Source organism: Phoxinus phoxinus (genome assembly GCF_949152265.1).
Source record: "Phoxinus phoxinus genome assembly, chromosome: 3".
Lineage (NCBI taxonomy): Eukaryota > Metazoa > Chordata > Actinopteri > Cypriniformes > Leuciscidae > Phoxinus > Phoxinus phoxinus.
Genome location: NC_136878.1, coordinates 19,342,237 through 19,355,952, shown reverse-complemented (window position 1 = coordinate 19,355,952; position 13,716 = coordinate 19,342,237). Strand labels below are relative to the sequence as shown.

The 13,716-nt window shown below is 39.2% G+C and overlaps 1 protein-coding gene across 7 annotated transcripts; it reads left to right on the top strand.

The window, feature by feature from the left end:
- Nucleotides 1-186: 186 nt before the first annotated feature.
- Nucleotides 187-8,998, top strand: ssh1b (slingshot protein phosphatase 1b). Of its 7 annotated transcripts, none has more exons than XM_079606549.1 (15): nucleotides 187-785; nucleotides 2,342-2,379; nucleotides 2,482-2,582; nucleotides 3,205-3,269; nucleotides 3,358-3,479; nucleotides 3,587-3,655; nucleotides 4,579-4,644; nucleotides 4,806-5,000; nucleotides 5,157-5,250; nucleotides 5,339-5,467; nucleotides 5,948-5,994; nucleotides 6,107-6,253; nucleotides 6,363-6,563; nucleotides 7,031-7,649; nucleotides 7,833-8,998. In XM_079606549.1, the coding sequence occupies exons 1-15, from the start codon at nucleotides 714-716 to the stop codon at nucleotides 8,772-8,774; spliced, it is 2,907 nt and encodes a 968-aa protein (XP_079462675.1). In that variant the 5' UTR covers nucleotides 187-713; the 3' UTR covers nucleotides 8,775-8,998. The 7 variants fall into 7 exon arrangements, with proteins under 7 accessions (XP_079462675.1, XP_079462678.1, XP_079462674.1 ...); XM_079606552.1 differs by having other exon boundaries at nucleotides 288-785; nucleotides 2,531-2,582; XM_079606548.1 differs by having other exon boundaries at nucleotides 292-785; nucleotides 2,303-2,379.
- Nucleotides 8,999-13,716: the final 4,718 nt, after the last annotated feature.

The following is a 13,716-nucleotide window of genomic DNA, read 5'->3' as shown; positions in this document are numbered from 1 at the left end:
AGTAGCTAAAAAGCCCACTTTAATTGAAAATTATTTTAAATGTGTATAGCCTATCTGACATCATGACAACATTCCAGTAGAGGCCTTGCTAACAGACATGGACTAAAAGACAAAACTAAATTTTTTATATTATAACCCGATGTTGAATGTGCATTACAAACACACACAGATTCATGTTTGGTTGCTGAACCATTCACATTTCTCTTCGTCATAGGAGGAAGGAAAAATCTAGCGACCAAGCATTACGTTAGTTTTGAGATAGTCTACATCATGAGGGTTCTGGTAGTATGTGGATGATTGGGTGTTGAGTCTGCATAGGATGCACTGTTGTCAGGGAGAAGTGCAAGTCACCTTCACGCGGTTGGCCCAGAAGCCCATATCTAACACAGACGATCACAGAACTACACCAACCACGGACGGCGGTCCCGAAACAAGGTCCATTATGTCTTGTCACTAAATCAACGGTCCAGCCGCGAAGATAGAGCACAGACCGTTGTTTATTGGCATCGTTGGCGTGAATGAGAATTTGCAGAATCGTCGAGGTGGATGACAAAGCCGATGATGGGTTTATCGCTCCGCTAAATAGATTTAATGCGCCTCTGAATGCATTAACCCCGTCACTGGCGGGTGCACAATCAGAACAGGATATCTCGGCGTGTCCTCTTCGGACCGGAGCGCCTGTGAGGTTTTGCTGAACGCTTTGCAGCTCAGCCATGGCTCTGGTGACTCTGCAGCGCTCCCCTACACCCAGCGCCGCATCCTCAGCCAGCACCAACGCGGGGGAGGTGAGTGGAGGCTGACCGGCGGAGGAAATACCGGGGAGGGGATGCATGTGTAAATAGCGCTTGAACAGCTAATGTTCGCCGGGCCTTTTGCTCTGGGTTCAGTTTTCCTTTCTAACGATGTGCAAATGTGATAGTACAAGAAGTCACCGAGTTCAACCTGATAGATGATGAGCGCATGGTGAAGTTTTGACATTAGCGTGGGGGTGTTTTCAGGCAGTATGTATTAGAGCGCGGGCGCGTGATGATGGGGATTAACTTGACTTGCCCAAACAAAATAAATCATGCCAATACTGAATTTTGTTTATGGTAAACAAAAACTGTGTAGTTTAAAATATCTGGTAATTATTTTCCTTAAGTGGCCATAGGCGACATGGTGCAAATATCATTTCAATGTTTATTTACCATTACGTTCACGTAATCTAATTTGTGTTGCAGATTAAAGTGGCAATAAACTTGCCTTGTTTTGGCGTAAAAGGGCAATTCAGCCATACCACAAATATGCTTTAGAACACTTTCTTTCTTAATATTTGATACTTCCTACCAATTGAGCGTTTGCCTCGTTTGTGAACAAATCGTTCATTGAGTCGAATCATTTCCTGCCTGAACGATTCATTCGCGAATCAGACTGAACAAATACGAAATGTAGGCCTAGGCTCATTGAACTGAGATCTTCTCGTTTCGGGCATGCGCAATTAATGAACTAAGAGTAGGCCTAATAGCATTGGACTTTATATAGCGAAAAGTTATGTTACTTTTACCGAATTGTATAAATCTTACAATAAAACATAGAATGTTAACGACTTTGTGTGGGTTTTATTATCAGCACAGATGTGGAGTGGGCTTTAATAATAGGCTACTTTCTTTAAAAGCATGGGGAGAAAAAACATTTTCAGCCAAGAAATGTAAATAGATTAGTTTAATGTGAATGCAAAATATATTAGGTTCTAAATGACTGTGTTGGCTAAATACTGGTTCCCACCTGCCTGCTAGTGCAAAACGTAATAATTAACGCAATTACCCCATGACTTAATAGAACAGCCGAATCGTTTTTTGAATTGGTTATTTGAAACGAACTGTTCGAAAGAACCGAGTCTTCCTCTCACTACTCCCAGTACACTCACTGCAATGATGTCATTGAATAGATACTCTGCCTGGTGACCAATCATGGGACCCAGAATATTGTCATGTCTCCCCCCAGATTTTGCTGTTCAGCTTCTTAGAGACAGCCCACTAATGAACTAGCTTACTACAGCAAAAGCCTACAGTAATGCCCATCATCCATTAGGCTTTCAGTTTTTATTGTGTCTATCACATGTGTTTGTGTTTTACTTAAGAGTAAAACGTTTCTGCAAACTATTTGAAGTCTTCAGTTCAGGGCTTGCATTTCTGGATCCATCCCATCAGACAGGCTTTTAATTGCTTTTTATAGCCTTCCTGTCTGTAAACCATGATGTGAGACATTCAGAATTTGTTGATAATAAATGCAAAGTAATTTAATGTGGTATATTTTCTATCAGGGCCCTTTGCAATTACTCTTCTGCTGTTTTATTTGTCAGGATTTAGGCAGTGACGATGATCGAAAAGCAAACCTAAGGTCAGTGCTGTTTTTATATATCTTATTTAGATGAATCCTTTTTAACTATAACTAATCTTAATTTTGGAGTGTTTTCATAATTGTATGTGTGGCCTATTTCAGCCTGAGTGAAAGTTTCTTCATGGTAAAAGGGGCAGCTCTGTTTTTACAGCAAGGGAGCAGTGCACAAGGGCCCAGAACACCCACCCATCATAAAAATGCAGGTAAACCACAATAAGGTCGTAAGTAACAGAGCAATGTCTTGAACATTTGGGGTTGACCAAATGTTTCTTTGGCCAAATGGGGATATTTGGCATAAATATTTTGCCTCTCTGGTAGTTACTGTCAGTCATTTAACATTTCTATTGTAAAACAGTTGTCAAATATTAAATGTTTAGCTACTTGCATCTTACCTCACACCTTTTTCAAATTGAAGCGTCACGGTGAAGCTGATGTTCGGTTTCTGTGAACAGTAAAAGCTGCCTTCTTAGATTGGCTGTCTCAATCTTGTTAGAAATTGACAAATGTGCTGTTAGACCACTGAGGCAGACCAGCCTTAAAGTGTACTTTACAAACTTGTTGTCATTGTATCAAGAAACAGAGCGGTTCATAATGGAGTGCATGGGCAATTTGGCCAATTTGGGGGGACTTGCCCCCCTCAATGTCTATGATGGTTTCAGCCCTGAACCACAACAGTAAAGGTGGATGTGTGACACATTTCCATTAACAACTTCTTTTAAATTGTGGTGTTATTGTTGATGAATAATGTTGATGATTTCCTATAAGATTATTACTTATCTGAGTTTTTTCTTTTAATTAGTTGTTTTGTTGTTGTTGTTGTTTAAGGTGATCTACCACAGCACCTACAAGTAATGATAAACACCCTCCGTTCTGAGGATAGAATTAAATTAGTAAGTGGCATACACTATATTAGTACAATGTAGGAATGGCTTCTGCTCTTAACGTGTATACACCAATGTACACTGTCTCCATCAACAGGTTGTAAGGTTAGAAAGTGGATGGACAGACCATGTGCGCTACATGATGGTTGTCTACACAAACGGGCGTCAAGACACTGAAGAAAACATACTGCTTGGGATGGATTTCACAGATAAGGACAGGTAAGAACAGTGTTGTGCTAACTAACAGCCTTTATGCATTTACTGCATTACTATTCATAGCCACACCGATTGGTTGACACGAATGTTTGTTTGTTTGTTTGTTGCAGTAAAAGTTGCTCTATTGGGATGACTCTTCCGCTGTGGAGTGATACCAAGATTCACTTGGATGGAGATGGGTAAATATTCTAGTTCTCTAAAGGTTAAAATGCATGTTTTCAATCATCTATGCATGTTTAATTTTTTGTAACCTTTTTTTTTTAGCTAGTCATTTTTAATCTAAATGTTTCTCTGGTGACAAATGCCGGACTTCTCTAATTATTCTGTCCTCATAAAACCCCATCACTACAAGCTCGCATTCAGATCTGCCTCCATCCATTCAACAGCTGATGGATGGAACCAAATCATCCCCCATCCCGCCTTTCTTTTTAAAATAATCCGTCTCACTCAATGTACGTCACAATCAGAAAGAAAAGATCCGTCACTACTTCAGTTTCTTTGTGACTGTATCTGATATCAGTAAGTTGCAGGAGTATGGAAGAAACCTTTTTAGCTTCTTTTTTTGTTTGTAATTTTTTGTTTAATTGATTGCACACACATACCATAACTGAAATAAACTGAATTTGCCAATCAGTCAGCCTGTTTATGTTTGGTCAAATTAAAATCACCCTATATGTTATGTGTACAGAGAATGACCTCTACAGGTTCAGTATGAAATAACATGTTTATGGTCTCAGTGCATGTGATATATAAGGGGTGAGAAAAATAACAAGCTTCTGCTTTATCCCGCTCCTTTTCAGATATATTGCAATTATTGTTTATAACACTATAGATATTGTTTCTCCATTCGGTATGTTGCAACACACTTATTGTATTTTTATATTTACTTTTTTGTTCGAAATAAAGAAAGAAATACCTGGGGCGATTGGCCAAAGCACTATGCAGAGAGAATTTTCCACTGATTTGTGGTGTAAAGTTGTTCCACTGACCAACCTGGGAAAGCAAAATCATCCTGCTGCCTGCTTATGCATTTCTATATAATCACAAATAATGCCATAGCTCATAATTTACATGCCTGAACTCCTCTCTTCTCTTCTCCCAGAGGTTTCAGTGTAAGCACAGCAGGAAGACTGCATGTTTTTAAGCCAGTGTCAGTCCAGGCCATGTGGTACGTTGGCTCGGTTTTTATTTGTTGTTTTATGCAGGAAAGAGATTTCAAAGTTTAATATACAAACTATTACATATCCTCTTATAGTGTGTTTATAACATGTTTGTTTTATTCTTACACACTGCATGAATTGATTATATTTGACTTATTGTATATTGCAGGTCTGCCCTCCAGATGTTGCACAAAGCATGTGAGGTGTCCCGTAGATACAACTATTTCCCTGGAGGGATGGCCCTTACATGGGTTGGCTATTATGAGAGCTGCATCTCTTCAGAGCAAAGCTGTATTAATGAGTGGAATGCCATGACAGATCTAGAGACCACCCGGCCTGACTCCCCAGTCATGTTTTCTGATCAGTGAGTAATATGTCATTGGATAAAATCAAAATTCTATGATAAATCTTCAAAGCTACATAAACGCAACAACAGATTGATAAACTGATTATAAGATTGAATACTCTGAAATCTTTATTAATTAGCATATATTAACATTGCTTTTCATATCATAAACAGGCCAACAGAGAGAGAGAGAACAGAATGTATGATCAAAGCCAAACTCCGAAACATAATGATGTTTCAGGACCTGGAAAATATTACTTCTAAGGAGGTATATGTAATGAGGCTTTTATGCCATGCTTTACATAAATGCATCAGCCATGGAAGGAGCATTAAATTGAATCCTTTCACTTCTGTAGATCCGAAATGAGCTGGAACAACATATGAGTTGCAACCTGAGGGAGTATAAAGAGTTTATTGACAATGAGATGCTGCTTATCCTCGGCCAGATGGACAAGGCTACGCTCATATTTGACCATCTGTACCTGGTAAAGCTTCCTCCAAGATTTCTCTGCCATGCTTAATTCTTGTTTGCTTAAGATTTTTGCTTACCTAAAAAGCAGAGCCTGCATTCACTGATGCATTGCACTACTCTCTTAAACAATTCTGGATTTAAAAAAAAAAAATATAGATTGGTGCACAGATGTTAAGAAAGGCCCACATGCAGCATGCAAACAATACACCGGAGCTTGCAGATAAGATTATCTGTCAAAAACAAAAAGAATGGTTAACTTTTTCTTTTTTACTTAATTTTTAAACAATTATTTCGAAATTTCTTCATTTAAATGCCATGTATTTACACTGAAATCAAAATTGTAGAACACATGTTCAAAACTTGATCGGTCATCGTCGCATCTACTGAAAACAAGAACCCCTTAAGTTTACAACAAAATGATGGTTATCTACAGGAGCTTTAAGACTCTAGAAGCTAATAAAGCTATTGTTGTTGTGCATGTCATTAATTTAAGGGCTCAGAATGGAACGCATCCAACTTGGAGGAGCTTCAAGACTCTGGGTTAGTGCTGATATATATCGACCTACTGTGTGTGTCTATTTAAGATTACAGTATGTGTGTATTTAACACAAATCTGTAGTATACTGTCTAACGTCAGTTTATTTTTATGCAGGGTGGGGTATATCCTCAATGTCACAAGAGAGATTGACAACTTTTTCCCAGGTACCTTCTGTTATTGTAACATCCGTGTTTATGATGATGAGACTACAGATCTGCTGGCGCACTGGAACGAAACCTACAACTTCATAGTTAGAGCCAAGTGAGTTACTTTTCATGGTTAAAAAGATATTGGAAAAGTGTGTTATTGTTCCTGTCATGTGCTGTTTCACTCAATAAAGGACTTGGATGCCTGTGTGTCTTTCATATAGGAAAAACAACTCTAAATGTCTAGTACATTGCAAGATGGGAGTGAGTCGCTCAGCATCCACCGTCATTGCTTATGCTATGAAGGAGTATGGATGGTCACTTGAAAAGGCGCACAGTTTTGTTAAACAGAAAAGGAATATAGCACAACCCAATCCAGCTTTTATGAAACAACTGGCTGAGTACGAGGGGATTTTAGATGCCAGGTAGGAAAAGCCAAGAAACATGTTCTTTTTAACATCATAAGTTCCTGTTTTGCATTTACATTTATATTTATATTTATGAATTTAACATTCACATTTCATTCAGAGCATCTTACCTTTTAATATGTATGTTAGTTGATTATTGAATAATGTGAAAAAGACCAGCTTTAGAATAGCATGAATTTCCATGCTTGTCCAAGCTGGTTTACGATGGTTTGGTGCTGGTGAAGCCAGTCAACCAGCTTGGTCTTTCTGGTCAAAGCTAATTGAACAGCAAAGACTTGTTTGTCAAGTAGCCTGGTGGGGGCACAAACATCCTACACAGTTACTGGTGACCACATAATATTTCAAACATAAAATAAAAGGACCAAAACCTTTAGCTTTTTTTGTTTTGTGAGATTTCTTTGGTTGTGTTTTCTCTTGCCACACTATCAAGAGGTGACTGCTACCTTTGTTTTCTGTCATTGTAGCAAGCAGAGACACAACAAACTCTGGCAACCAGATGGTGATGAGTATTCACTGGAGGCTGCAGCTGCCAGTGATGACCAGACCCCTCAAATTTCGTCGCTGCACCCCGATCAGGCGGAGATGGCTTGGGGCCACGGAGGAGCGAGTGCTTCCTCCTGCTGCGGAGAAGAGCCGACAGACCATCTCAATTATAACTACTACTTCCGGCGACTCTCAGACACTGCTCTGGACAGTGAACCCTCCACGCCAGTTCGAGGTCCTCCGCTTTTAGGCATGGAACGAGTCTTTATTGAGATTGAGGACGTGGAGAGGGATGCGTTGTTGGACGATGAGGGTTTCCCTATGGCTCACTTGGCCCTTCCTGGGGAGGGGACAGCAGCCCAGACCTGCGGCCGACTGGAGCCCTTGGAGGACATGCGCTTGCGGCTGGAGTTCAGCACGGTGGAGGAGGAGGATGAGGAGGAAGCACAAAAGGAGGAGGCAGAGATGGCTGCCTTAGCTCGTGGTGAGGAGACGCAGAGAGAAGACGGGAGCCTGGCTAACTCGAACCGCTTTAACAACGAGAACGCCAACAACAGCAACAGGCTGGCCGGGAAACGCAGCTGCCCTTCTGGCTTTGACGTGAGTATAACGTCTTAGCTGTAGCGGCAGCTCTCCTGGCTTGTATGCAAGCTTATAGCTCAAAGAGCTCTTTTCTGTGAATCCATCCTAAACGCTTTACTTTCTCTAAAGCATCCCGTACTCTTACACCTTTAAAAAACCTAACCATGCATTCTCCCTGCCTGTGTGTATTCATCGGTTTAGGACAGTGCTAGCATTGGAAACCCCTACAAAGTGAAGCCCTCATATCAGTCGTGCCGAGACTGCCTGCGCCTGCCCAGCGGCCGCCGCTGCGAACGTCGCACCCATCGCCTTAACCTACCACGTCATGCTGGCCTTCCCAGTCTCTCCATCAAGGCCCCCGGAGGACACAAATTCAGTCCCGCCTCTGCCAAAAAGGTGCCTCCTCCTGCCCCTCGGCATCACATGAGCAGCGGGCACTGCCAGTGCATTCGTTGCTCCAGTCGGTCCAACTCGGACACTTACCTCAAGCAACCAAGGTGCGAAGACCTTCCTCAGGATTTGCGTTTTTCCTTGGAGACTGAGGACAAAATGGAGGGGGAGGATGGGGGGAGCTTCAGCAGTTCAATGACCGAGCTCACTCTCCTGAGGCTCAGTCTGGGAGGTGAGAGGCCTGTGGCGGAGCTCAGTCAGGGGGCCCACCAGGAGACACAGCTGGTGCACCATAGACTGGAGCAACTGTCCGGTCCTCAGTCAGAACAGATGGACTTGAGTGTAGAGGACACTGCCATGGAGGACATGGAAGTGGATGAGGGGAGCGTTCACAACTTGCCCCCTGGCTCCAGTGAATTCCAGCAAACGCTTGCACCGGGCTCATCCCTGACGCGCAGCTCCAGCAACGACAGTCTTCAGAGAATTCGGAAAGGCCAGCCATGCTTGGTACGCCAGAGAGCCCAAGAGATTGAGACCCGTGTGCGGCTCGCCGGACTGACCGTGTCCTCCCAACTTAAAAGGTCTAATTCGCTGGCCAAGCTAGGTGACTTGGCCATTTCCACAGAGGACCTCACGCTTTCTGCCACAGTCTCAATTGACTATGAGGAGCAAGAGCCTTCACTTGGCTGGGAAACCTCTTGCTCTCCCAAGCTCTCTTTATCTCCAACTCTGTTGCAGAATTTGAAAAGCTGACTCAAAGATGTCAGAACTGCTTTCTCAGTGAATGGGACTGTCAAGTCCCACAGCCATCGAAAGCAACCGTGGAGGCTGAAGCTGCAAGACACCTCATGAGAACAATCAGGCCAGGCTTGGACGTCCTTCCAGCAGCCCTTTACATAACTGCACTGCGTTCTTCATGTGTCTGTCTTCTTTAACTAAGATATATATTAAAGCATGCTCTGGCTTGGACCTTCATTAACGGCTTTGTTGATATCGCATTTCTTTGTCTTGCTAAAGGAAGCCCAACCTGTTACAGTTTTACTATACGTGTGGGCCATCTATAGGTGGCATAATCAAGACCTGGTTAAATTAGCAATGATTTTACTCAAATATTTTTAAATATTTGTTTGATATCCATCGTTTAAAATTGTTTTACATTTTTTAAGCCCATTTTAATGTCCTCTGGCGGGTATTATTACCAACAACAATATCGATTAAATTTTGCCTCCCAGTTTATTCACCAGCAAATTGATGTGCTATTGCAGATAAACCAATTGTGTATTTGAGATGATTCGATGACAAAAAAAGGCAGTTTATCTGATTTAGATAATTGTCACAAACCATAAAAGTGCACATAAATGTAAAAATTAGACTGCCTGTTATTTACTAATGATAATAGACATTTTCAGATGTAGATACTAGGGGTGTAACGATACCTTCATTTCACGATTCGATATATATCACGATACTGAACTCACGATACGATATTATTGCGATACTACCAAGACATATGATAAAAGGTTAACAAAAAATGTACTGTTGATTAAAATGCTAACTTTGATATTACATTGTGGGTTTAAATGAACAGGTTTGGACTTGGTGCTTGTAATTCAAGGACAATGGTGACACCAGAATAAAAATATTCATGATTCTGAAGCTGACCATTGCATTATTATACATTATAATCAACATTATATAGTAGTTTAATGTAGTACACACTAAAACTCTGAAAACATGATTTTTTTCTTATACAGTAATTTCTATTTTGGGTGAACTATCCACGATACATATTGTCACTATCCACGATACGTATTGTTGCATTTTTGTATTGCGATATATTGTGGCACGATATATTGTTACACCCCTAGTAGATACTGATGCATGACCATGATAACATTTTAGCAATGGCTTTATTAAAACATGATCAAAATTTTAGCCCAAAGTAATGAATATTTTAGACTTGCCTTTAAAAGCACCACAAACTTTTGCGAAAAAATTGTCACACCACAAAAGTAATTTCAGACTAAAGTATAGTCTGAAATTTGTAACTGTCATTCCAACCTGATAGTTACTTAAAACCTTAAATTTGCCATTTGCAAAAATGACATCAACAAAGCCATATAATTATTGTCTAATTCCAGAGAAGACTGCAACATGAATGTCGTTGGCTATTTGTCTTACAATTCTCTAATTTGCTTCTCAGCTGGTGTTTATCAGATCAACTACATCTGAAATATGCTACTAGGGCATAGCTCCTGTTATGTAATTTAGCTTAAGCTGTTTGTACAAATTGTAGCCTGTGATGTGCAAAATGGCTTTAGCAGCAACACATTAGTACAATACAGTCTTCAAGTTGATCAGAGGATGTTCAAATGTGTCACTATCGTCCTTTAAAAGGTCCTTTTAAAGTGTCTCCTATACGAAATGACATCATGTCATCTGATAATAACAGTCATGTGCGTTAAGTATTAACAGGTACGAGCTGTGCGTTATCTTATGATATTGTGGCCACAGGGACTTTACTACCATGATGGTGTCTGATATGTGTAAAAGAACATAAAGTTTGATAAGTGCTTCGGGATAACTAGCAAGTTTGCAAGTATTGGTTAAACTTGACCTTAATTATTTTTTCATATATATATATGTAATTTAATAATTAATGTTATTGATCTTTGTTGTCTATTAAGCTTTTTTGTTTTTCACTTTTTTTGTGGAAAAAAATTTAAATATGCAAAGTGGCCTGTGCAATAAGTGTACGCAAGAATTTGAAGAGAATCATTTTTATTTAGTAACTAGTTTTCATTTAGAAGAACGAAAATCAGATGCGAAAGAAAAGCACCTTAAGTGAGTTTTGAGTGAAAGCTTTTTTTCCCATATGGTCCACATGGACTCAGTCACTGCTGTATAAAACTATGTTCTGGCTTTTATTTTAAAATCTGTGAGACCTGTTTCATATTGCTTTTGTAAATTGCCAGTCATTTGGAACTTAATATTGGCTTTTTATTTCATTAAAAAAAAAAAAATCACCCATATTTTAATGAGGACATTCCCATTTCAAACTGTATAGTTTTGGGGAGGCATTTCTGCAAATCAAAATTATTACGATTGCCAAAAAAGATGACCTCCCAAAAAAGTTGTAGTTTTGTTTTCCGCTCATGGCTCATACCTCCTCCCAGCTGCTGCTGATTTGAGTAGACATTTTGTTTCTTCAGACATGCAAGTGCCTTACCTGTTGCCATTTGCAATCAAACGGTTCTTCAGTACAAACCGCTTGTTTCACAGAGGTTTTGTCTTCACCTGGTTGCGGTCTTTATAGAGCAACGTTTATTTGTGGCTTATTTTTGGGCTGTTTGTCTTTTCATTTTGATACTACATTTCATATTTGAATAGAAGAGACCAAAGTCATTTATTTATTGTCATGTTTTGACATGTTTGAACACACTAAGCTAACAATAAAATCAAATGGAGAAACTGTATGATTGCCTTTAGCCCTAACTTAACAGCTCTTAAAAAAGACTGGGAACATACATGTACATCAGATATTGTACTTCATTTTGACCATTTTAAGTTGTGTTGCACTATGTTTTATAATGTAATGTACAGTTAATTATAAAAATAAATTGTTTATTGTCTGCATCAGAAATGGACCAGTATTGCATTTATTTACAGCCTTGAGTTCCTCATAAGGAGAGAGAGACATGTTGATAAATAATAAAAAATAAATGTGCTGCACATAATAATTAACTTCTTAGTGAGGACATTTTCTACAAAATGACAGTAACGTAAATGACATGTTAATGTAGAAAAAGTGTCTGATCTTTGAGTGCCTCGCAGAGGGGAAACTTATTGAATTAGGCAAATGTGATTTTGACATCACAAGACCAGACACTGCAGCCCAGAGACTGAGGCTGGAGTCAGTTAAACAGACTAAAATTAGTGTATTTGGTGCAATCCAAAGACGCATCTGCATCATTGGTGAGGATTTTTCTCCTTCTTTAGGAATACGTGAACACGGTGAGGTTGTCAGTTTTATTTCTATTGCTTAAGTTAAGTTATGTTACATTTGCATTTGCCAGTCAAGTGATTTTTGCTGTATTGTAATCAATCTGGGCAGACAAATATACATAAATGTAAACGTATTTTTTTTAATTACTTGTCTGGGGCAGATTTATTGTCATCTTGAAAAAATCTTTTTACAAAGAAAAAATTAAATATGAAACAAAACTGACTTTTTATGTTTTAAAATTACTCTGTATTCATTAAAGCTTGTTAGACTGTATTTAGTTAATTGTTTTGCATAGATAATAAGCAATATAAGTTAATAAGGAAAGTTACTGAAAGTTGTCATTTGAATAGTAAGTCTCTTAAAAGCTCAAAGACAACCAGTCGAACAACCAGTCTAATTTATTTATCCATCTGCTTTTTAAAGTCCCCCTGTAGTCAATCAGTTTATCCCTTAAAACTCATCTTTGATCACCAAAATGACATATTTAAGCGTTTTTCCTTTTTTCTTGCCTTTAAAGGGATAGTTCACTTTAAAATGAAAATTCTGTCATCATATACTCACCCTCAAGTTGTTTCAAACCTGTATGAATTTCTTTCTTTTGCTGAACTCAAAGGAAGATATTTTGAAAAATGTCAGTAACAAAACAGTTACCAGGTCCCATTGACTTCCATAGTATTTTTTTTCCTACTATGGAAGTCAATGGGACCTTGTAACTGTTTGGTTACTGACATTTTTCAAAATATCTTCCTTTGAGTTCAGCAGAAGAAAGAAATTCATACAGGTTTGAAACAACTTGAGGGTGAGTATATGATGACAGAATTTTCATTTTAAAGTGAACTATCTCTTTAAATAGCTTGTAACTCTACACCCTTGCCTCATTTAATATAGATGCTTCTATGAATATGCAAATTAGCCCCGCCTCCACTCACACCAGCTCAGAGATCCACTCGTTGATGATCACAGGTTGATGTGATTGGTTACAAAGTTTGTGACGTCAGAAACACCAGCGATTTCAAACCGCATTTTTGAGCATATTATAAACATCATATAGACATATAAACAATATTAAAACCTTGATTTTCACCACAGGGGGACTTTAAACACTTGTGGAGACAACAGGAGCTTAAGAAGTAGCAAACTCATTTTATCACAAACAATAGCGGATACACAGAGCAAACAAAATAGCTAATGAGATAATTAATGAGACAACAGGTGAAGGGGATTATAAATCAAACTCACTGGGAAACAAGGTCAAACGAAAACAGAACCAAAACACAGTGAAACATAGCCAAACCAGAACATACAGTAGCCTATAGCTAACTGTATATAACCGTTACAACATGAAACAAGTTATATCCACAACTAATAAATTATTTTTTCTCTTGCATTTTTTCTTTTTTTTGTATGTGAAATTGTGTGTGTTGACATTACTTGAGCATTAAATGTTGTGCTCAACCTGCAAATTCATCCACATACTGTTTTGGGTAGGGCGAATCGCGATGAAGCTAAACGGAGAGAGTCTGGTTTTATGGATGGCCCTTCCCAGCTGCTTGGGCTATTGCAAGCTGAGGCCATCAACCTCAAAATAACCTGCGCAGTGCCTGAGCAATGACACAACCATAATATAAGTTTGCCATTCATTCAGCAGCGCAGCCAGTGAGCGTTTACCTCTACAGCTGACATTCTCAG

What these genes read in the sequence shown, in the direction of transcription:
- ssh1b (XM_079606548.1), top strand. Translation starts at nt 714, where the DNA reads ATGGCTCTGGTGACTCTGCAGCGCTCCCCTACACCCAGCGCCGCATCC. An exon ending in CCAGTCATGTTTTCTGATCA is followed by an intron (nt 5,001 to 5,156) that starts GTGAGTAATATG and finishes TATCATAAACAG; the next exon opens with GCCAACAGAGAGAGAGAGAA. An exon ending in GAGGAGCTTCAAGACTCTGG is followed by an intron (nt 5,995 to 6,106) that starts GTTAGTGCTGAT and finishes ATTTTTATGCAG; the next exon opens with GGTGGGGTATATCCTCAATG.